At 40.9% G+C, this 24,706-nt stretch overlaps 1 protein-coding gene across 1 annotated transcript in view; it reads right to left on the reverse strand.

Moving 5' to 3' along the window:
* TRIOBP (TRIO and F-actin binding protein) overlaps positions 1 to 24,706 on the reverse strand; it is a 59,992-nt gene that overhangs the window by 17,707 nt on the left and 17,579 nt on the right. The window contains exon 9 of the mRNA XM_087969068.1: positions 21,324 to 21,551. Within this exon, the coding sequence (XP_087825194.1) occupies positions 21,324 to 21,551 (228 nt within the window). The remainder of the gene's footprint in view (positions 1 to 21,323; positions 21,552 to 24,706) is intronic.

Below are 24,706 nucleotides of genomic sequence, written 5' to 3' on the forward strand. Positions count from 1 at the left end.
TCCTTCCTTAAAGCTCTTACTTGGTTTCTATGCAGAGAGATGATGAGAGACCAAGTCCTCTATATCTCCCCAACCAATCTACACAATCAACCAGAGCTCTTTTATGTATTCAAAACATCCACAACTCCCCATTTCCCTGAATTTCAAGAATGTACATTAAAACTCATCTACAGAAAAGAATAGCAAACATCTACCCTTACAGCTTCCAGAATATCTAGGAGGCTTACAAGCTTACTTAAAAACAACAGGCACGCAAACAGGTCTTTCTCACTGTATCACTACATGAATGCCTTTAGGGGAATAATAAGGATTACTGCTTTTCCTGTATTACAGTTGTAGCACTAAAAAGAAACATTTTGTTGGCCCAAATTCAGTTATCAGATCTATAGTAAAAATGATACTAAACCCAAAGCAAAGTGAATTTATTATCTTTCTAAAAATAGAGGAAGGCTTTGTTCTTAATATAGAGTGTGTGAATATATGTGTACATATATTGAATATACGTGACTGCGTTTGGCCAGATTTCTATTATGCTGCTGTAAATGCTGTTACATTCCATTTTCAAAGAATTAAAACATAATGTTATTTATTTACTTAATACCCTGACCTTCCTCAGGGTAGATAAGCATTTACTGCCAGATAAACTGTTATGATACGGTACAGACACGATATGCTACTTATTCGATGCTTGGCTCCATCCTGCGCTTGCTTATGGCCAACTAAAGCCCAGAGATTTTAACAAAAAAATAAACTTTCCTAATTATGGTTGGTTTAGAATAGGTAGCAAACAGAAGCTGATCATTCTTCTAGTAACCGATAAGGCAGGAACAACATGTAAAAAGTGAGCCAATGTATTGTTTTAACAGTTTTATGTACTGGCGTTATTTAACAATAATGTTGTTTGTGCAATACATTTATTACATTTGTTTGCATAACTAAATTAAATCTCAAATAAATTAGTAATCAAATCTTTGATAATTAGATAGACATAATACAACAACAATACATAAATTGTTTGCCACTGCCTTCTTTTGGGTTGTTTTCTTGATTTCATGATCTTGCCTACAGCCCTGGCTCTCCATCTATCCATGACTAGGTCAGAAGCTCCTTTCTCTGAAACACTTTTAAAGGTGCTTGATCCATAGCGATTGAATAATAAACACTTAAACTTACCTATATGAATAAATAATTAGACTTGAACTAAATGAACTACTCACATTTTTTCATCATTTACCTGAATTATTCTTTTATGGACAGAGTCTTTTTTTATATTTGTAAAAAAAATTGAACTTTCTTTTGAAGGGCTATCCTGCACTATGAACCACATCTTTAAAAAATACATTTTTCCTTTTTCCTAATACAAGACACAGAGCAAACAAATCATAGTTAAGCTTCGCTTAACATAGGAGGTGTAATTTATAAATATTAAAATCACCCACTCAAGGCTATGGCACAAGTCAGATTTGAGAAAAAACAAAGTTAACATAAAAACATGCAGTAGGAACTTCTCAGGTGAGCCAGAAGCTTTCCACCTTTGCCATTCCCTTCCTGTTTCTGATAGGAAACTCTTGCATAGGTAGGGTGGATGCCACTCAAACCAAATTTGTAATGCCACACATGCCAGCTGTTGCTGCACCCCAACCAGTTTAGCTTCCTAGTTCAGGACAGCTGCCATAGGAAGATCTCCCTGGTTTCAGACAAACAAAAAGGATACTAACCCCCTTCAAATACAGAACACAATAGTTATTTGGATGCACTATGTAGTTCTACCGTAATAATAAAGAAAAATAAGATGCCAACAAAAATATTTAAATCAGTTATCTAAGTTCGGTTTACACAAGCAAAATGACCTTGGGCTTCAAACCCGAGGCTCCCATAGGTTCTTCACATAGAATATCTGAAATAATATATCCATACCAGAGAGCTGTCTGCAGCAGGAAAAGCATTTATAGAGAAACCATCCAATGACCGCATCTGCCACATTCTCCACTCAGGGATACAGTACTTAGAAGCAGTTCTTGGATGGATCCTCAGATCTTGCTGAGTTTCCAATACTTCTAAGAAAGGATCAAGTTGAGTCTGCAAATCCAGCTTGAAGGAAACTTTCTCTGCTTTCATTTCAAAGGACTGAGTTTGGTTACACCCACGCTGATGGGCAGGCGTACTGAAGCATGTGTGCTAGGCCCATCCCAGATTGTACAGCCTGATTTGATATGGGGAAGGCCACCTGTTACTACAACTATGAATCCCAGCCTATCATTTTGGTTAGCTTTGTACTGTAGGTGCTTCAGACACGAATATGACTCGTTTGCTGAAGTGCAGGAACTTGATATCAATAGGAAAAAACAAAGAATTTTTTTTTACATAGAAACTAAAGCCAGGAAAGCAAGGTTTTTCTCATTTCTCATCTCTATATTTCTAGCCACTGGAAAGTGAGAGATGGTGTGGTGTCCACATGAATGTGTGAAGACAAGGGGGAAATTAGGATCTTATCTATGTATATCCTCACTATTTGTCCATTGGTATTTAATATACGGTAGTTTCTTGGGTTTCTTAGCATAGCAGAAAATGTTAATGTCATTTGGTGCTCAGCAAGATTTTTGCCATCCCAGACTTTGAACATTTTTAAAATGAGACTTTTAATTAAAAAAAAGCATCAGCTAATGACATAGTTTTTACTTTCAAATGCCAATCAGCACCACAAGTACAGGCAGTTCTTGGCTTACAACAATTCATTTAGCAACTGTTTAAAGTGACAAAGGCACTGAAAGTGACTTATGACCATTTTTCATACTTATGACTGTAGCCTCCCCATAGTCATGTGATTAAAATTTAGACCCTTGGCAACTGACTCATGTTTAGGATGGTTGCGGTGTCTCTGGGTCATGTGATCACCTTTTGTGACCTTTTAAAAAGATAACTCAATGGGGAAGCCAGATTTGCTTAACAATCATGCTACTAACAACTTCAGTGATTCGCTTAACAACTGTGGCAAGAAAGGTCGTAAAATGAGGCAAAATTAAGTTAACAACTGTCTTGTTTAGCAACAAGAACTCTGGGCTCAATTGTGGGCGTAAGTCGAGGACTATCCGTATTTTTTAAAAATAAAAATATTGGGCAGCTGCTACCAAAGTTTTATTTGGACGTATGCCAGTTTAAAAAAGGATTAAAAATAATAATTGGGAGCACCTAGCAGGAGAAGAGAGATGAAATTATCCCATCTCAATGAGGAATAGCCCCTCAGCAGATATTTCACAACAGGGCCTATGATCTAATTCTCAAAGTGGTCCTCGCACTTCCAGTGGTTGCAGTGTCCCTACGGTCATGTGATTGTGATCCAGGAACTTGGCAACCAACTGGCATTTACAATGCTTGCAGCATCCCAGAGTCACATGATCTCCATTTGGGGCCTTCCCAGCCAGCTTCCCACAAGCAAAGCCAAGGAGGAAGTCATATTTCCTTAATGACTACATGGCTCACTTAGCAACTGTGGCAAAAAGGGTTGTAAAACCAGGTGAGGTCACAGGATGATTCCCTTAAGACCACATCACTTAACAACAGAAAGTCTAGTCCTGCTTGTGGTCATAAAGTGAGGTCTTCCTCTAGCCTACCATTCTAAAGAGATTTCAATTTCAACAGATTTCTACATGTCAGACAGGTAAGGACAATCAAAGTCATGAAGAAAATGTGTAAAATTCTGTTTGAGCACCTGAAAGAGCTGCAAGGTAATTTTCTTGCCTATTAACAAAGTCTCATCTATGCATTCTACCATAATATTTTATAGCAGTAATGCATAATCTGGTATCCATATACTATGGATTCAAAAGGGTGTGAATCAATGTCTTTTTAAATGGCCTAAGATCAAGGTATTTGAAGGACCAATTATGCCTCTAGGAGCTTCAACAACCTAGGACAGTAGTGGCTAACCTTTCTCAGCTCCCGTGCTGATAATTGCGCGAGCTCACATGCCAGCACCCAGAAGGCCTGTGCGCGCGATTCCCTCCTTAGACACCACCCGTCTTTGCGTGTGCATGCGCAATTCCCCACTTCTGGCATGCATGGCACAGGTTCGCCAACACGGACCTAGGACCTCCCTTACACATTACTTACAATTCTGATCATTTCCCGTCAGGATATAGAAGAGCTCCAAAATATCATACAGATAGTCCTCGACTTCTGACCATTGGGACCAGAATTAAGCAATGTTAAGCAATGCCATTATTAAGTGAGTCACACCCATTTTTACAACTGATACCATCTGTCTCCAACAGCATCTGCCCAACCAATTTGATCCTTCAGAGTTGGGTGTACTCTGGGTTCCTTTGAGTAAACAATGTTATCTAATGCAGGGGTCTCCAACCTTGGCCACTTTTAGACTTGAGGACTTCAACTCCCAGAATTCCTCAGCCAGCAAAACTGACTGAGGAATTCTGGGAGTTGAAGTCCACAAGTGTTAAAGTGGCCAAGGTTGGGGACCCCTGATCTAATGGGATCCTGGAAGTCTGCCTTCTCTTTGCAGCAGCATCTGCCCTCTGAAACAAGGGTCCTCACAAAACCCAGATGGCCCTGATTCTAATGGCCCCATTATTATACGAGGGGCTAATTCCAGCTGCACAAGACCAAGCCTTAAGAACTAATCCAGACAACAATTGAGAAGACAGCGAGCGAGAGCAAATGCCGTTTCTACAAAGAAGTGGGAGAAATGGTGGACGCCTAGTTAGCTGCTGCAAGAGGACTGCACAGACCGACTACAAATGGCATGACAAACTAGTTTGTAATGGTTTGGGGGAGGGAGAGGCTCTTTCTCAAGAAGCCAAAAGACGAATCAGCTTTGAATCCTTGGCATGCTGAAAGAGCCCCTCCCTTCTGCAACCAGCACCAGATTCCATCACCACAATGGTGCATTAGAATATCTGCAATAAATACCACTTTCCTGCAAGCAAAAACCTGGTGCAACCATAAAATAGGCAAAGTAATAGCTAATGATGAAGCTAAAGTGCTCTGGGGTTCTATAATTCAAGCAGACAAGCGCCTACCCCATAACACCCCAGATGTAACAGTTATTGATAAGAGAAACCAAAAAGAAAAGTCTGGGTAGTGGATCTGATAGTACCTGGAGACAGCAGAGCAGAAGCGAAAGAACTAGAGAAAATTGCAAAATACAAAAACTTGTAAATGGAAGTAGAATAATTGTGGCAAAAGAAAGCAGAGATAGAACCAATGTCTCTAAGTTGTCATTTCCTTTTTTGTAAGACAAATTTTATTGAATAGTTGATATTGGCACCTTTTACATATACAGGTATTCTATACATTAACAAGAATAATAGAAAAGATGTGTCATGCAAGAAAACAAACAACTTGCTACAAGAAGTAGTAAACCATCTTTGTGTGTGTGTGTGTGTGTGTGTATATGCGCATGTGTATTTCACAAATCCTCCCACAGGTCTGAAGAGGCCTATCCTGCATGAGATTAAAAAGAATCAAAAATGCTTACCCTGCTAAAATGAAGTTGATGGGGAATATGATAATAGTGAGCAAGTACGCCAAGAATGTAAATACCAAAGAAGGAGAGGAATTGCTTAGAATGGCAAAAGAGGAGAAGAACAAAGAAGGAATTCTCATCAGACAACGACCAAGTGTGAGATCTAGCAGTTTATAGCAAGATTGTGTAAAAGGGGAATCAACAGATCCTGAGAGAATGACAAATACCTTGTATGTCTCAGAGGTTTGTATGTCTCATTCTCTTAAGGAGAAAAACTAAATAATAAAGCTATAATATTCGGAGCAGTTTCCTCCAAGTCAAAAACAGAAGTCACAGGGGGGGGGGGAGGGGGGGGAAAGGAGGCTAAGTAAGTCAGGAGTCTCTGGAGCACAATAGCAATAAAAAAAAAGTTAGCTTAATGAAATTGTTGACTAGTTTAAGCAGACTGGTTTTTCTTTGCCTATGGTTATTTCACAGAATTGTGGAGAGGATTAAAATGGCACAAAGTCCATGCAAACTTTGGGCACAAAGTCAAGAGAAAGTATAAAGCAATCTGTAGCATGGACATTAGGACATCCCTCCAATTCCATTCCAACTTTTGATTTACAGTGGCTTACCTTGACGGGAAAGGCATAATCTTTTTCACATGCAAGTTATAAACATATACTGCCAAAACCAATTAGTAAATTTAAATAGAGAAAAGTTAGCACACTAATTCCCTGTTAGCTAGAAGTTTGGCAGCAAAAGCTGATCAAATAATGATATAAACTTGACGAAAAGGAGGTGAGTTTGAATTTCAAAGTTGTCAGTGGCTGTGCAATCTACCCTTCCTCTCAACTTAAGTCTTTCAGGTACACAAGACATCCTACTATTGTTAGCTAGCATAGCTCTATGTAGTCCACACACCGGAGGTTCAGGAAGTCTATAATGATGAATTAGTTAATTAAGGGATTACTCACTGAATACATTAAAGTGTTCTTGGTCACTGTGCAGTTATGCTAAAACGAAACTGAGCCATCTGCGGCAATGATCTAATTCTAACCAAACTTCATGATCAGACACAAAAGGCTGCTGTTATCTACAATCTCTCTGAACTGTGCCACATCCCCAATATACCTGAAATAGGAAAACAATGACCTGCTCCTGTTTTTCAGAAATGAGGTTACAGAACCCAATCGAAAGTATTTCACAAAATCCATCAAATCAGAATGGCTCATCACAATTAAATACTGCATTCACCCAAAAGCAAACAGGACTTCGTAACTAGGGCAGAGAAAAAGCAAGCAAACAACAAGCCCTTTAATAAAAAGGTTGTATGACAGAGAATGAGAAACCTTCTGGACACAGCAGTAGAGAAAACCAAACATGGCACTGTATGCTCCACCTTAACTACAACAACTTCTGGCTTTCTCTACCAGGCACCTTACTAACAATGTGTTGGGACTGTCATACCAAGCTAAGAACATCTACAAAAGGCCTAACCAAGATTTAAAAATTTATTTAGAGTAGCACTGAATTACTCTGGCAGTGTACAATCTTTGGGTGAACAAAGGTCACACATAAGATTTGAAGGGGAAGTGAGAATGATGAGGTGGTTGGGGCTGAGTTTTATTTATATATATATATGTAGTTCTTGAATTACGGCCATACATGATCCTGGAATTATGGTTATAAGTTGTGGCAGTCATTAAAAGGATCACTGCATGACTGTACCTGATTTTATGACCCTTTTTTGCAGCAGTCAATAAAACTGTTTTACTCAATAGGTGAGGGTTTTTTTGTCCAAAACCAGAACTAAATGCTGAAAACTGGCCAACCCCCGCTCCCCACTAAAGATTGTGGTCACATGAATGTGGAATGCTGCAAATGGTCCTAAATGCGAGCTGATTGCCAAGCATCCAAAATGTGATCACATGACTCAATGGGGGAAGAGGGAATAACATACCTGTTGGAATTCTGGGACTGGGTCATAAGTAGTTTTTGGAAGATCTATTAGAACTCATTAAGTGAAGACTACATGTACATACAAATTTAATTAAAAGATTTTTTTTTAAAAATATACAAATTAACCAAAAACTAAAGTAATGAATGAGAAGAAAAGGTAAAGCGAGAAAAACAGACAAAAGTGCAAAAAGATAAAAAGAAATAGAAGAAAGGTCTGATTTTCTTTGCAGCAAATACAAGCACAACATTCTCTCATATTCTATGGCTACAAAAGGAAAGATCTTTTTCCCCCATTAACTTATTTTTTTAAATTATCAAAACCATAGTTCCTTTTTTCTGATTTATGTCTATAAGGGTTTTTAGGCAGCAATAAAATGGTAGGGCTAAGTTTTGGAACATTTCACCCTCAGTTAAGTGATACGTCTATTTATCCAGCATTTCATCCTAGTCATGCCCACAGGAACATTAAGGAACATCAAGCAACTTGAAAAAGGATACCTGAGGACTACAAGCAACTTTAGAAGTTTGGCGTATCTGGCTCCTCTGACCTGGATTCAAATTTCCAGCTTCAGAGCTTCATCTATACAAGCTAGTTACTTTGCTTTCTCTTGCAAGACTTAGCATATTTTTCAACACTAGTTGTGGTTTCAACTTGGAAGAAACTCTATACGTGAGATATTATTATTAAAGGATACTAAATTGACTTGAACTGTTAGGGATTTTGAGTGTATTTATAAAGGAGTTTCATGTAAACTTCTTCTAACATTAGAAAACAAAGTTAAAAATATTTTTTACCTACTTCACTGCAGATATAAACATCCTTATGCAAAACAGTATAATTTGCATAAAAAATAAGCTCCTTTTCTTTCTGAAAAACTATAATCATGAATGGCCATCTTTAGTGCTATTACAAGGTCATTCCAATTTGCAAATTCAGATCTGGGACCATTACTGTAAGATGTACCAGCCAAACTAACGTTACACATATATATTGCAAAAGGATATTTGTCGGTATGAGAAACACAACATTTGTCAAACATGTTTTAAAAAAGCAATGTCCCCTGATAAGTTTTTCTAATAGGTTGTTAATATTTATTATTTCCGATTCTGCTCAGATGTAAATTAAGTTAATTTTTAAATCAATGTAAATCAAATAAAAGAATTTTTTAAAAGAAATTAGCCATTCACCTAGATTGCCTCTCTCTTTTATACAAATTAGATACACCTCAACCTCACACCCATTTGTTAAGCGACTGCTTGAAGTGATGAGGCCCTGAAAATAACCTAGTACTTATGAAGGTCACAGTATCCCATCATGGTTAAATAATAATGATCCAGGCAGTTAGCAATCAGCTTGCGCTTAGGATAGCATCCTGCAATCATTTGGCGCCATTTGCAATCTTCCAAGCCAGCTTCGAATAAACAAAGTCAGTGTGGAAGCTAGCAGGGTAAGTCACAGGCAAATGGTGTCCTGCCTAATGACTGCACCACTTAATGATGAATTTTTTACTCCAACTATGGTTGCAATTCAAGGACTGCCTGCATACACAGGTGATTATGTAAGAACATCTTATAAACTGTCCCTTCCAATTTACACATCACAAAATAAACAAATCTGTGGAATATACACAAAGGCTCACTTTTCTGAATTTGACACTTTTATAAAAATTGTCCCAGCTCCATTTCCCTCCTCACAGCTTCTCGCCTCCCTTTGTAGCCCACGTGGGCTAGAAGCTGCAGGGGAAATGAAGCTGGGAGAATGTCCCTTTTTTCCACTTGGACTAGAAAGGGAGGACAGAAGTTGTGAAGGGGAAAATGAAGTTGGGGCAAAGCTCACACAGCTTTTAGCCCACCTGAACTAGAAAGGAAGACACTGCATAAGAAGAGCAAGCTGCTTCATCCCTCGGCTGCATAGCTTGGCCATTCTCAAAATGGACTCAACAGGTGGATAAAAATATCAAATCCAGTAATAAAAAATTGAAGGGAACAATCTTCAGCTCAATTCTGACTTAGGTTTTGGTGTTGGCACCTTGAGAAGCAGCAAGAAAACCTATCTAATCTAAACACTAGAGAAAATCTTTTCTAACCAGCAGCAAAGTGTAACTGAACAGATTCTACTGTAATTATATTAGACATCATTCATTAAATTTGCCTTAATTCTTTTTAAAGCATAACTGTACAGAAATTAAGAAAAGATCATGCAAACAGGCAAACATGTATTACATTCTGCCAACCATGGGTTAAGTTTTTTTGTATAACTACTCTCCACCAAATATATCGTTCCTTACTCAAGTTACTTGCACAAATCATATCCATGCAACTCTTTTAGTTTAAATAAATGCTGACCAACTCTTAATGTCTATATTGTTTTCATAGAAATAGTTAATGGAGAAGACAAGAATAGATTGAGTGACAGGGCTCTTGCCATAATGCTAAAGCATGAGTCTCCCATTAAAAAAATAAATAGCCTCAAACTCTTGTATTTCCAAGTTCACAGTAATCAGAACTCCCAATTCTTATACATGCCAAGTTTTAAAATTATATCATACTAGGCCAAGAGTTGGCAATCACTGAGCCATCACTGACTCATTTGCATTATTTTTCGTGGATAAAGTTGAAAGGATGTATTTTGACTACTTTATTATTTTAGAATATTCGTAGATCTTGAACACAAGATGTCTGCAGAGATAAAAACTACAGTTACTTAATGGGCCCATACTTGAGGAAAATATTCAGTTCAGGGGGATATCCCCTTCCAGCCAAAGAAGGGTGAGTAAAAAGTTGTCTGTACAATTGTATCACTCTTAAAAATTCAATTTCTGGGAAAAGGAATCCAAACATATGGTTGATGTTCTAGACACATTTCAATTACAGTTTTTGGGCAATTTGGTGATGATCTGCAGTGAAACTGGAATGTGGTTTTTGCAGTTCTGCTGGAGCTTTTGGACATCACAGTTGCTTTCAGAAGTATCAACAAGGCACCCTTCCAGATTATCTGATAGAACTGGGCCAGCTTTTACTGTCATTCCAGCCTTTCATATAAAGCAATACCCGATAACACGGTGGTTGGGAACTTCTATTTAATATTAAAGTTTTGATCTAGATTCCCTTGTGTTTTCCCTGCAGTGTAACATCTACATAAAATTGCAGGGGAACACAGTAGCTGGGTGTTATCCAGACTGATGAACCCAGTTTTGGTGCTTATTAGCATTCAGGTATTTTAGATACCTTTGAGTCTCGCTTAAGTCCAATAACGGATTGGATGAAGAACAAGGTGAAACCTATGTAATATTAATGTGTTACTGATAAATAGGTAACTCAACTCAGTGACTGTTTTGTACAGGGTTGTACTCTTCCATAAAGAGAAGTTCCATAGTTTGTTGAGTGTTCCTTAATCCTCAGATTTACTTAATTTAAAGAGGGTAACTATAGCAAGAAGTATATTTGCACAATTGTGGATAATGCCAATGCACTAATAATTATTCTACATTAGCAGAATTTAATGAGAATGACTATGCTGATTACACCTGACTATTGCAACTTATTGTGCGTGGGCTACTCTTAAAAAGTGTCTAGCAACTACAGTACAACTACTGTAGTATAAAATCTAAATACCGTGTTTCTCACAAAATAAGGCCAGGCCTTATTTTTTTTTTGACCCCTGAAAAACGGCTAGGCCATCTTTTCGTGGGTGACTTAATTCCCCCCCCTTGCATCCTCGGGTGGGCGGGTGGCGACAGCTTGGATGTTGACCTCAGCGTTGGGGGGGCACTTCGTATCGGGAGACCTTCCGCCACCGTTGCTTTCCCTTCTCCCTTGCTGCCGCGGCGTTAGAGCGACGCTGCGGCGTTTGGCGCAGCCACGTGCAGCCAGTCAGGGCTCCTCCCTGCAACCGGAGCCCTGCGGAGACACTTGGCTTCAGGCGCTCCTGTCGTCGCCTTCCCTTTGCCTTCGAAGGTAAAGCCAATTATTTTAAAAATGACATCCTACTACAACAAAGCCTCCCCTGCCCGAGAGGGCAGCCCAACCCCACGTGGGGAGGCGAATCTCCCAGGGCCGTAGCGCAGGATAGGCTCACCTCGGGAGAAGTGCCCAGCCGCCATCCCTGCCTGGCGCCGGGCAGAGCGTGAAGAGCTTCGCCTGGGGCACCCAGAGCAGCTGACAGGCGGGACCTCCTTCCCAGCAGCAGAGCTCTCACCAAGGCAGCGAGCGCCTCCCCGCCGGACCCTCCGCTCATCCCACCAGGGCCGCGCCAGAGCCGTGCGGGCTGGGCAGAGCCAGGAAAGTGAGCCGCGGGTGCGCGCCCGCCTGCCAAGCAAAAGAGCCGGGCCGACCTGAGCTTGGCTTCCTTCCCAAGTCCCTCCAGCGCGAACCCGAAGGTGCCACCGGGAGAGGTTGCCCGAGGCAGTGATAGCACCCACCCGTCCGCGGACAGGGAGATGAGGTGATGGCAGCGCTGCTTCCCTGGCTGGCGGAGAGAGCCCAAAGCCCCCTGTTAGGGTTTGAGGATTAACCCCTAGCATAGTATTGCAGCAGTAGTCAAACCAGGCAGCCAAAACGAGAGTGGAAGGGCCCCAGAGTATACACACACTGAACACAAACACTGTTTGTAGTTTAAATAGTTTTTAATCCAGTTAGAGTTTAAGCATTGTCATTCAGTCCATTAAGTCATTCACAGTATTTCCATCCAGTAAGACTCACTAGTATAGTCCAAGTTAAGAGTCCTTGCAATATCTTTATCAGCCGATAAAGATATCTTCTCTCTCCTCCGGTTTCACTCTCCAGAGAAACAAACGCTGGATATTCAGTAGACTTACGCAGTAAATCAGCAAACAGTAGCAAACAAAAACAGTTCAGTCACAGGCACTCACAGTCAGTAATCACAGTTAGTCGCAGCAGCACACAGTAACAGCAACACACAGTTACAGTTACAGCCAGTAAGCTTTCCAGCTTCTAATGCTTCCTTATATTGTAACTTCTAACCGCACCCTTAATCGGCTAATTGCCTGCTGCATTGTGCTTAAAGTGATAAGCACTTAAACCATGATATCTAAGTTTTATATATTTATTCACCCAAACCATATTTGGTATCAATGTTATACCTAACATACTCCCTTTTGGGTGAAATAAATATATAATACCTTACAATCTAATCCCATATTTTTCACAACTCTCCTGGTGCTTACTGGCACCTTGGGCTTTAGTAAAATTATCAGCTAAATTGTCCTCCGACATACAGTACTCTAGCTGAATCATCTTACTTCTTACAGATTGTCTCACGTTTAGGTATCTTAGATCTGTATGCTTGCTCCTTGTTTTTACTCCAATATTTGTGGCCATTTGAATTGCTGCCTGATTATCTTCATGTATAATTATAGGATAATCTACAGTTATACCTATATCAATTAACATTTGTTTATACATTATTAATTCTGTACATAACAATGATAAACAGGAGAATTCTGCCTCCATAGTAGACAAACTTATATGCTGTTGTCTAATTGACTTCCAGCCTATTAATGTATTACCCAGCATTATGGCTGTTCCTGAAGTCGACTTTCTAGTATCTTTTTCTGATGCAAAGCTAGCATCTGCATATGCACTCAAAATTAAATCACCCTTTGGTTCTAAATACAATGAATAATTCATTGTCTTTTAAGATATCTTAATATCCTTTTAGCTGCATTCCAGTGTCTTTCACATGGTGCAGAATTGAATCTAGCCAACTGATTCACGAGTACGATATATCTGGTCTAGACCAATTACTAATATAACTCAAACTACCAATTAAAGATTGATAAATCACCTTATCAAACTCCGGGCTTTGTACATCAGTGTTGCTAAACTCCTGACTCATTGGAGTCTTAGCTGGCTTACAAAGCTCCATCTTGTAATCTTTTAGTAATTTGCTTATCTTATCTTCCTGAGATATCTTAAAACCTTTCAGTGTTTTCTTTATATTCAAACCGAGATACTTCTTTATCTCCCCTAATTGCTTGATCTTTATTCTCTTTCCTAATGATGCTATTATTTTATTTGCTTCATCATTAGTTTCAGTTATCAATGCAATGTCATCTGTGAATAGTAATAATAATGATACTTTCCCATTTGTCTCCCTCTTAAACAGACATGGATCGGCTAAACCAGCTTTAAATCCTATATTGTCTAGTTCCTTTACAATATACTGGTTCCATTCATAGCCTGATTGTTTAAGACCATAGAGGCTTTTCTTTAACAACCAACAATCATTATTATCCTTATTTTCACTTTTAATACCAACAGGTTTTTCATATAAATAATATGTTTTAATGGGGCGTGCAAGTAAGCAGTTTCCACATCTAGATGGTTAACTATATAGTTTTTACTAGCTGCCCACACTAAAGCTGCCCTCAAGGTTGCTGCCTTAAGACTAGGTGCAAACACCTCATCGTAGTCATTAGCATTCTGCCTAAAACCTTGGGCTACTAACCTTGCCTTATGGATTAAATTACCATCTTTATCTGTTTTTACCTTAAATATCCATTTGCAGCCAATGGATTTCTTTCCTACAGGTAATTTAGCATTTTCATACACCTTCATATCTCTTAATGAATTCAGTTCCTTATTCATTGCTGCATACCATTTTTCTTTTTCCTTATTAGGATACTTTTTAATTTCTTCAACAGAATTAGGAACTTGATTAATCTGGCACACTGTGTTAGCCTGGTACCTATCAGGCGGTCTAGATATACGTGTAGTTCTTCTGGGAATTACAGGGCTTACAGGAGGACTTTGTTGAACTACTACCTGTTCATCTTCCTCATCCTGTTCAGCTATTGAATCTTTTTCTTCCTCTATGGGCACTATTTCATCCTGTATTTGTCTCTTTACTTTATTTTTAAAGTTACAGGGATAACTAATGGGATTTCTATAGGATTCAATAATTACATCTTTATTGGCATCCTGTTCTAATTTCTCCCATCCTTCATGTTCTAGAAATTGGGCACTAGCACTACATAACACTTTAGATGTGCCTTTCTCCCAAAATCTATATGCCCTATGGTTTGCCTGATAACCAACGAAGAAAAATCTTTTAGCTCTATGTTGCCCTTTTTTCTGAGTTGTGCAGGAATATGCACCCATGCTGGTGCACCAAATGTGTGCAGGTAACTTAGGTCAGGTTTCCTGCCATGCCACCTGGTGAATGGAATTTCACCTGTCGTTGTATTAACAACGTTGTTCAATATGTTATTAGCACACATTGTAGCCTCCCCACAAAGAATCAGGTAACCCAGAATCATTTAACATTGTTCTAACCATTGCCTGTAGTGTTTGGCCTCTTCTTTCAATAAAAGCATTATGTTCTGGCCTGTATGGAGCAGACTTCTTATGCTCTATTCCAGATATCTTAAGTCTGTTCTGGAATTTGTTATTAATAAATTCCGTACCATTATCTGTCACCAGGGTTATCAGTTGTCGTTTAGACTTTCTTTCAGCAAACCTAAGCCAATTGAAAAAATGTTGATATGTTTCAGTTTTGCTTTTCATTAAATAGCAAAACCCATATCTAGAATAATGGTCCATAATGCTCAGTATATATCTAGCACCCCCATACTGGGTTTCTTTGGACCTATTATGTCTGCAAATACTACTTCTAAAGGTTCTTTTGTTTTGAAACCATTTAGCCTATTTGCAGGCAATACCTTGCTCTTATCTTCACAGCAAACATTACAACGCGAAATATTTATCACAAGGTTTTAACCTTATTCCTTCAGATAACTCAACTGTTCATTTTAGCATTTTCAAATTTACATGCCCCAAACGCCTATGCAATAAATGGATACATTCTTCATGAGGCTTTATATTATTAAATACAGTTTGAGCCTCCCCTTTCTTACTATTATCTAATACATATAATGTTCCATTTAAAGCTGCAGTTACCCTTTTGTTATCTTTTTCAATTATGCAATTATTATCTTTAAAAGTAATTACATAACCTAATTTATCTAATACCCTTACTGAAAGCAAATTAAACTTTAGTTGCGGTACATACAACATTTTATATCCTGGTTTATGTACGGACAACGTGCAAAACCTTGACCTTTCGCTTTCAGGTTCCAGCCATTGGCAAGTGATATATGTTGAGAACTTGTAGACATTTTTATAAATTTTGTCTTATCTCTTGTGATGCAGTGGGATGCGCCACTGTCAACCACCCATAAATTATTCTTCACATCAGAGTTTCTAAACGTGGCTAGTTCAAATGCTTTCTTTGGCTTTTTTACATTCTGGCTTTTCTCTTTTTGCAGAACTTTGCCAGATGTCCTCTGCCTCCACAATTAAAACACTTTTTAATTGTGTATGCCGTCGAAGATAAATTCTCTTCTTCCAGGTGCTTTACTTTGCTTTGCTGGTTTCTTACAAGCTTTGAAGATAATTTCTCTTCTTTCTTATCTTCTCTCAGCTCGTCACGCTCACGCCTTCTTCTGGCTTCTTCTAGTAGCCTGCCTGTAATCTCGGTTAATGAGAGGCTTTCTTTTGGCAATACTTCCAACGAAGTCACATAGTCATCATAGCTTTGATCTAATGAAGATAATATTATGTAGACTTGTTGCAGTTCATTAAATATAAGCTCTTTTTCTTGCAATTCTTGAAAAATGCTCTTCATACAGTTTAAATGAACTAACATATCTCCATTCCTCTGAAGATGCGTTCGAAAAAGCTTCCGTGTAAGATTTATATGTGCTCCTACACTGTCCCGAACATAAATCTTCCTGAGGTTCTCCCAGCAGTTTGCAGCATTTTCTTCTCCACGAATATGGACAAGCTGCTGATCACAGAGAGTCAGTCCTATGATGCATAAAGCCTGCTCATTCTTCAGTTTAAAGTCTTGTAACTTTTCGTTATCATCATCATTAGCAGGATCCCAGCTACTCACATCTGGTGGGTTTGCTATAATGTCCCACAAACCTTCTCTGCGTAGAAGTAAACTACATTTCATTGACCATGAAACATAGTTTGTTCCATCCAGCCTGGATATCATGGACAGTTGTGACAAATTTACTTGTGCCATTACTCTTCAGATATTTTGACTATTTTAAACTAATTAAAACAGTTTGTTTTTTACAGTAATGTGCAACTCACACCAACTCTCTCTGCTATATCCTGGTTAGTTAGACTATGTAGCTGGGCCCATAACCATTGTTAGGGTTTGAGGATTAACCCCTAGCATAGTATTGCAGCAGTAGTCAAACCAGGCAGCCAAAACGAGAGTGGAAGGGCCCCAGAGTATACACACACTGAACACAAACACTGTTTGTAGTTTAAATAGTTTTTAATCCAGTTAGAGTTTAAGCATTGTCATTCAGTCCATTAAGTCATTCACAGTATTTCCATCCAGTAAGACTCACTAGTATAGTCCAAGTTAAGAGTCCTTGCAATATCTTTATCAGCCGATAAAGATATCTTCTCCTCCTCCGGTTTCACTCTCCAGAGAAACAAACGCTGGATATTCAGTAGACTTACGCAGTAAATCAGCAAACAGTAGCAAACAAAAACAGTTCAGTCACAGGCACTCACAGTCAGTAATCACAGTTAGTCGCAGCAGCACACAGTAACAGCAACACACAGTTACAGTTACAGCCAGTAAGCTTTCCAGCTTCTAATGCTTCCTTATATTGTAACTTCTAACCGCACCCTTAATCGGCTAATTGCCTGCTGCATTGTGCTTAAAGTGATAAGCACTTAAACCATGATATCTAAGTTTTATATATTTATTCACCCAAACCATATTTGGTATCAATGTTATACCTAACACCCCCCGTCCTTTCCACCCCTCGCCCAGCCCGTCCCCGTCCCCACACATCTCCAAATGCGCTGGCAGCTCCAAACGCTGCAGCGGAATGGGCATCAGGCAGAGGCGCTGACTCGGCGTGGCTCAGCTTGGAGGAGGACATGGCGCAGGCCATCGCCTTGCCTCCCTGTCCACAGATGGGTGGGCGCTATCACTGCCTCGGGCGAACTCTCCTGGTGGCCCCTTTGGGTTCGGGCTGGAGGGACTTGGGAAGGAAGCCAAGTTTGGGTCGGCCCGGCTCTTTCGCTTGGCAGGTGGGTGCGCACCCGCGGCTCACTTTCCCAGCTCTACCCAGCCCGCATGGCTCCGGCGCGGCCCTGGTGGGATGAGCGGAGGGCCCAGCAGAGAGGCGCTCACTGCCTTGGTGAGAACTCTGCCGCCGGGCAGGAGGGCCTGCCTGTCAGCTGTGCTGGGCGCCCCAGGTGAAGCTCTTCATGCTTTGCCCAGTGCCAGGCAGGGATGGCGGCTGGGTGCTTCTCCTGGGGTGGGCCAATCCTGCGCTGCGGCCCCGGGAGATTCGCCTCCCCATGTGGGGTTGGGCTGCCCTCTCGGGCAGGGGAGGCTTTGTTGTAGTAGGGTGTCATTTTTAAAAGAATAGGCTTTACCTTCGAAGGCAAAGGGAAGGCGGCGACAGGAGCGCCTGAAGCCAAGTGTCTCCGCTGGGCTCCGGTTGCAGGGAGGAGCCCTGGCTGGCCACGCATGGCTGTGCCAAATGCCGTGGCGTTGCTCTAAACGCTGCGGCAGCAAGGGAGAAGGGAAAGCAACGGTGGCGGAAGGTCTCCCGATATGAAGTGCCCCATCAATGCAGGCAGCACCATATCCGGGCATGCAACAAAAGTACTTCCTAATGGCAAGCCCCCCCCCGCCATTCCCCCCCCCCATTTCGCATGTTTAATATGGGCCTTAATTTGGGGGGAGGGGCTTAATTTGATTTTATGCCAATAAAACATGGTGGGGCTTCCTATTGGTGGAGGCCGTATTGTTGGAGAAACACGGTATATATGGTTCTGCTTATATCAGGATTACTTTTCCTTGTATGAATTTGTTAAAATGGATAGAAGAGTTCCTTCTAAAGATGCCCTTGCTATTAGAGGTTTGCAGTCTGGGTGGGGAATTCTGGGAGTTTGAAATCCACACATTAAAGCTGTCAGAGTTGAGAAACACTGATATTAAAAATTCATGTAAGCGTATCTTTTACTAGTTTTTCATGTTAATATTAATGGTGATTCTTATTTTGATTTTTTGGAATTGTTAAAAAATGATAGATGGTTTGAATATTGTTGGGGTAGAAAGATGGAACATAAATCAAACTATGTTTCACCAACTATAATGGCTAGTTTTTAACACCCTACATCAAAAACAAGTAAGATACATTATAGTTTAGCAGAGTTGCTATTGCATCTTAACAAGCAGTCATCCCCGCTTAAAATCAAAAACTCAAAACTAATCCTTGTTTGTAAGCTATCACAGATCATTGCCTCTTTGGATGAAATTCAAAGGCTTTGTTTCAACACGAAGATCAAGCATCGCTATGCAGAGTTTTGTGTTTATTTCACAAAAGTTCAGCTGCCACAAATTCCAAGGTTTTTTCTTTTCTTTTAGCATTTGTCCTACTTGTTGAGGAGTCTGCTGGAATGCTCTGTGCTTGCCTATTTCACAAAGCAAAGGCATCAAACCATGATGCAATGAGAGGTTAGGTCTTCAGCAGGCTAATCAGCTAACTTGATGCTGTTTGGGAGCTGCGAAATAGAGACTGGCCCAAGGTCACCCAGCTGCCTTCTATGCCTAAAGGAGAACAAGAACCTTGGTCTCCCTACCGCTAGTCCAGCACTTAATTCCACCACCATAACTGCAGCGTATTGGCACTCATTCTCAAGAAAAATGCAGCTGCTTTAAATTCTTGCAGAAATGTGTAACATTTCTATCATGTGTAAATCCACAACTAGTCTTTGGTACAGAATTGGAAGCACTGATCTGTCCTTTCTTCAACCGCCATGCCTTGGGAGGGAGACTGAGACTCAAACCTCATTAACTTATTAAATTACTTAGCACTGTATTTGAATATCTCTATAGGAAACCACTATGGGTGACATTCTTACATACATCTATGCAAACTATTGGTTGTTGCCATTTATTAACTACTAATTCCTTTGGGTTAAATGTTGAGGAATGCATGCCTGTAACAGAGACTTTACTGCAGAGGACATATTGTCTCCAACAGATTCCACCAAAGCACAGGTCTGTTTAGGGGTAAAGAAAGATCACCTGACTGTTTTGCCTACAAGAGTCATTAGAAGAATGTTCCTGTGTAAGCACTGAGTGAGAACTCACTAAAACTGAATAAAAATGACACTGTCAAAAGGAAGAAAGAAATGTCAGCAATAGCAAGGGATATATATCACCTACTCTAGCGAGATAGAATTCAACACTATTGAAGTTTTTTTTTAAAATAAACCATCTCTCCCTGCTGCATTGTAGCCAAGGCTTGACAATCAACTCCGCCCACAATAAAAAACAGGGAGAACGGAAAACCAAAAGGAGGAAAATCTAACCAGGAACTATGCCATTCTTATGGAACTGGGACTCCACACAGACCTCAAGGTGGAAAATCATTTTCACGTGGCCATTTCCTCCTCCTCCTCCTCTCTAAGTAATTATTCTGAGCCAGGACTGGGAAGGGTGGTCGGAAGGGTAAGAGAAGAGGAAAAGGAGTGGTGTCTCCAGGAAGGATAGGAAGGGCTGCAGGATGTTAATGAGGCAGTAGGAAGCACGAAGCAAAACTCAGGGTCATGGCTTTCCCCTAATATGGTTGTAAAATCACTTGAAGCCTTCATTCTTCATGCAGCCAGCATAAATAACCAAACGTTATCAACACACACACTCTCTCTCTTTCTCCCTCCCTCCCTCCCTCATTATGCCAGCCCTTTCTCACAGACTTCAGGACATTACAAATATCCCTAGATCACTGCTCTGCCCTCAAATATCTATGCCGAGGCATTTCATGGCCACTAAACTAAAAGCGCTGAGATTCCCCATTTATTTTCACCTCTTCCATAACAGGCTCTTTCACCTCACACAATCTGACGAGGAGGAGGCCTCACATCAGCCTCCATGATCGACTGGCAAATCTGTTTCCTGCCAAACGGCCTGGGAAGGTAAGGTTTTTGTTTTGCCAGGGGCACCAACTTGTTGCTGCATTCAGTTTGTCCAATCTCATGCTAGGTAATTCTGCTCCAGGGTCCTAAGGCATTGGAGAAAGGTCCATAACGCACATTTGCAAAAAAACAGACAAAGCTTTTTCAATTGTTTCAGCATTAGTCCTCCTGTCCCCCATCCCTTTCCAAATCCGAGCCCATCACCCTTTCAGGAACAATCTCCTCTCCCTTTATTGGGTGGGATTCAGGAACAATCTCCTCCCCTCGGTTCCTTATTTTCTTAAGCATGATAAGAAAGACCATTATTGCCAACTATTTTTCAGAAATTCCACAAAATGTTGGATGCTACTCTTCTCTGTAAAGATGCAGAATGAAATGTTGAATTTTTTTTCAATAAACGGGAAAAACCACACACTGTTTATTTATATTGCAATATATTTTATAAGGTCCAATTCACAGGATAAGGAGAAGAAACAGATACAGAAAATATGTCTGCTTGGCTAACAAAAACAAAAAAAACCCCTGCTTTCCAAATCAAAATGTTCATCTCAAAGCTGCTCCATGCTATGATTACAATACACCCACTCCCAGGAGATCAAAATGGGAAAGAGAAGAAGTGAAAGAAAAGAGATTTCACAAAGCCAATTTTCTAGGCCTGCCTAAGAAGGATGGTGGTAGGTTCTGGGGCAGGCAAAGAAGAATTTTCCCACCCAGGAGCAGCGGCTCTTCCTAGTTATATCCGCTCTACGGATATGGATATTCTACGAACACAATACTTTCATGGGAATACTTTTTTCTGCCGGAATAAGCGTTCAACAGGTTTTCAGAGACTTCAACAGAATTCCTTATTCGACCAAAGAATTCTGTGTTGCCCAGAAAGTTTGCATGGCTCCTTTTCCGTAAAACTTACAAACTTATGAAGCCAGTTGCTTCTTCTGCCCATATTTTTTTTCCCTCTCCCTGCGGGAAGGGGAAAGAGAGAACCGGCGTCCGCCCCTCTCAGCAAAAGCGGGATCGGAGGGATCGCTCGCCTCCCTTCTCCCTTCCGAAAGCCGGCGGCGGCGCAAAATCTTCCCAAGTCATCCCGAGGCGCGCGCTTGTGTGTGCAAACGCGTGGCCTCTCCCCAAAACGAGAGGGGGGAAAAAAAAAAAAAGAGCCCGTGCAGGAGGAGGAGGAGGGAGGCAGGCCTTCAAAAGCGGGGGAAGTTCAGGTATCAGCCCACCTTTTCGAGGGGGGAAAAGCGGGGGGAAAGCCCCGCGAGAATCGACCTCGCGAGGCTTAGCTTCGAAGCCGAAAGGCAGCGGATTGCCCGACCGCTCACTTGACCGGACACGCCCTCCCCTCCATAGGCAAGTCGACGCGGTCACAAAAACCTCCAGCGGGACCGACCCTTACCGTCATGTTGCCGTCGAAAGCGGACGGCTGTCAAGCCTCCCCGGGGACGTTTCAGTTATCAGCCCCCCCAAGCGACGCTAAAGTCCCCGCCGACCGCAGCGGCATCGATGGCCATTTCTCGCCTTCCGCTCGCTCGGCTCCGAACTCGCCTCGCTTCTCCGATCCGCCCAGGAGAAACTTTTTTTTTTTTTCCCCTTCTTCTTCTTCTTCTCCCTTTTTCCTCAAAACTTCCTGGCAGGCTCTTCCCCGCCAATAGGGACGTATCGAATTCCAACGTTCGTGACGCACTATCACCAAGCAGCCAACGAGGAAGCAAGAACGAAGATGGGGGCGGAGCCCAGCTGCCCCGAGGCAAGAGTAACCAATGGGGGAGGCGGGCGCGAGAGACTAAAGCGGCGAGGGAGAGCAGGCAAAAGTTCGGCGAGAGGCGCCGCGCGGTCCCTTCCCAGACGGGGATTGTGCGCGGGGCAGCGCCTGTCAACCGCAGCAAAGGAGAGGCTGGCTGATTCAACGCCAAGTTAAAAAAAAAAAAAAAAAGCCTATCGTCCTACGGAAAGCCTTGGGGCACGAATGCCGAATTACAATCCGACGAAGAGGCTCGCAGTCCAGAATATCAGGGGCTTCCTCCTTTTTAGCAACCCTCCAGATTCCCGCGCGTAATTCCTCCCCTGCCTTTCTCTAATCCTGGGAATTATTGGGAAGGAAAGAGGCGTCTGGGTTGTAATTTAAGAAAGAAAAATAACACTCTTACATTTCAGACTTCTCCGGTGGCATTTTTTTCAATTTGGGGTTAATTGTGTAAAGAAGCCTGAGAGGGGAAACCTAAGTAGGATTAAAAGTGTGTTTTGTGGAATTCATGATGATGGTTTACATATACATTCTGGCTTGCACAAATGGGAAGTGCAATAATAACCTGATAGCTTCAGCCTTTACGTTGATTTGGGGGGAGAGAATCTATGGCTCCTATTTCTGCACAATGGCTGACAAGATCAGACACTCTGAAGTATGCAATGCTGTAAAATGAGTATTTACATTTCTGTCTTTGCCTAAACCAGAAAAAGTTACTCACAGTTTCTATCATACAATCCAAGAGGTATGAAGAACACTAATACTTTAAATGAAGGAAACCCAATTAGAGCAAGCATTGTGCCAATTACATTTCCTAAATCAAAATGGGGAATGACATCTTCAAGACCAAAAGCAGTTTTAAGTGTCAACCTTTTAAAAACAATTGACTGCATTTCATTTCTTTTACCTTCATAATTCCCAGCTCCAGGGGTGGGATTCAAATTTTTTAACTACTGGTTCTGTGGGCATGGCTTAGTTGGTGGGCTTGGCTTGGTGGTCATGTGACTGGGTGGACATGGCTTGGTGGTCATGTTATTGGCTGGGCGTGGCCAACTCAATATCACTCACATCGAGGCACACATCTCCTCACCTAGCCTCTCATGACTGGGGATGCTGCAACAGTCGTAAGTGTGAAAAATGGTCATAAGTCACTTTTTTCAGTGCCATTGTAACTTTGAATGGTTACTCCACACAAGCAAAGTATCAGCAAAGGAAAGGAAAAAAACTCCTGAGACAGGAAGTCTAGTCCTGCCAAGAATGTAATAATGGTTAATGGAGAGGCAGTTTCTGTAAGCAACACCAGAATGTTTCCTTCCTGCCTTTCTTACAGGATTAGGCCAGTAATTTATTCTAACAACCGGTTCTCTGAACTGCTTAGAATGTTAACAGCCGGTTCTAGTGAATAGGTGCAAACTGGTAGAATCCCACCCCTGAACATGTGGCTACTGCAATAGCATGAACCATGAAAAATGGCCATAAGTCATTTTTTTCAGTGCCATTGTAACTTTGAACAGTCACTAAATGAACTGTTGTAAGTTGATAATTACCTGTACTGTTCATTGTTTTTTCTTAAATGGAGTTCTGTTAGGCAGCAAATGAAAAGCTTACTGCTTCAGAAAATGCACACTTCCCTTCACATTTTACTAGCACTAGCTGAACTTGTAATGACATGATCTCTGGAAAAGCCCTAAGAAATATGTAGCATTACCATCAATGCTTCATTCAACCAGGACACAATAGGCCCTAACTCTGCTTTCCAAGAAGTCAACTGACTTTGTAACCTAAAACTCTTAAATATATAAAGTAAGGAAAAAATCAAGCATTTTCAAGCATGCACAATTGGAAACAAAAGTACTTGCTTACTGTACAGCCCAGCTGTTTCGTTTGAGAAAATCTATTGATGCCCACCGGAAAAAAACAAACAAACTGTTTGATGAGAAGGTTCACTTGCTAGCAAGGAAAAATGCAGGATGATGGGAAGATAACACTATGTCAATGATAGCCATAGAGAAAACACACCATCCAGCACACCATCTCCTAAACAGGGTGCTAAGCAGCTGCTTCTGTCTCCCACCTGTCAACCTTGCTCAATATTACATCTGTTGTAGCAAATCACTAAATTGCTTCCATCTTCAGTTAAAATTACATGGCTGTACTTAAGAAATTGCCATTTAAAATTACATGGCTGTACTTAAGAAATTGCCATTTAAAATTACATGGCTGTACTTAAGAAATTGCCAGCTTTCGCTGTTGGGTATTTATAGGTTGTCTAATACAAGACCATTTGTTTCCTAGAAAGAACAGAAATTATTGGCAAAGGTACTTCAACATTTTCTATTCACAAAATACAAGTTCTTCATTTTGAACATTCAGATTGAAATGCAATAACATAGGGGTGAATTGCTTTATGAACAAAAGAAATGAGCCTACTACTTTATATTGCCCAACTCATTTGTAAGTATGTACTATTTATTAAAATATGCCAGTGGAACCTGAAAAACCAAGAGTTTTCTTGGATAGCCATGGAGCATGACATCCAGGGCAGCTCT

Source organism: Notechis scutatus, chromosome 6, assembly GCF_049901735.1.
Source record: "Notechis scutatus isolate UNSWTSFEM ecotype Mainland chromosome 6, rNotScu1.2, whole genome shotgun sequence".
Lineage (NCBI taxonomy): Eukaryota > Metazoa > Chordata > Lepidosauria > Squamata > Elapidae > Notechis > Notechis scutatus.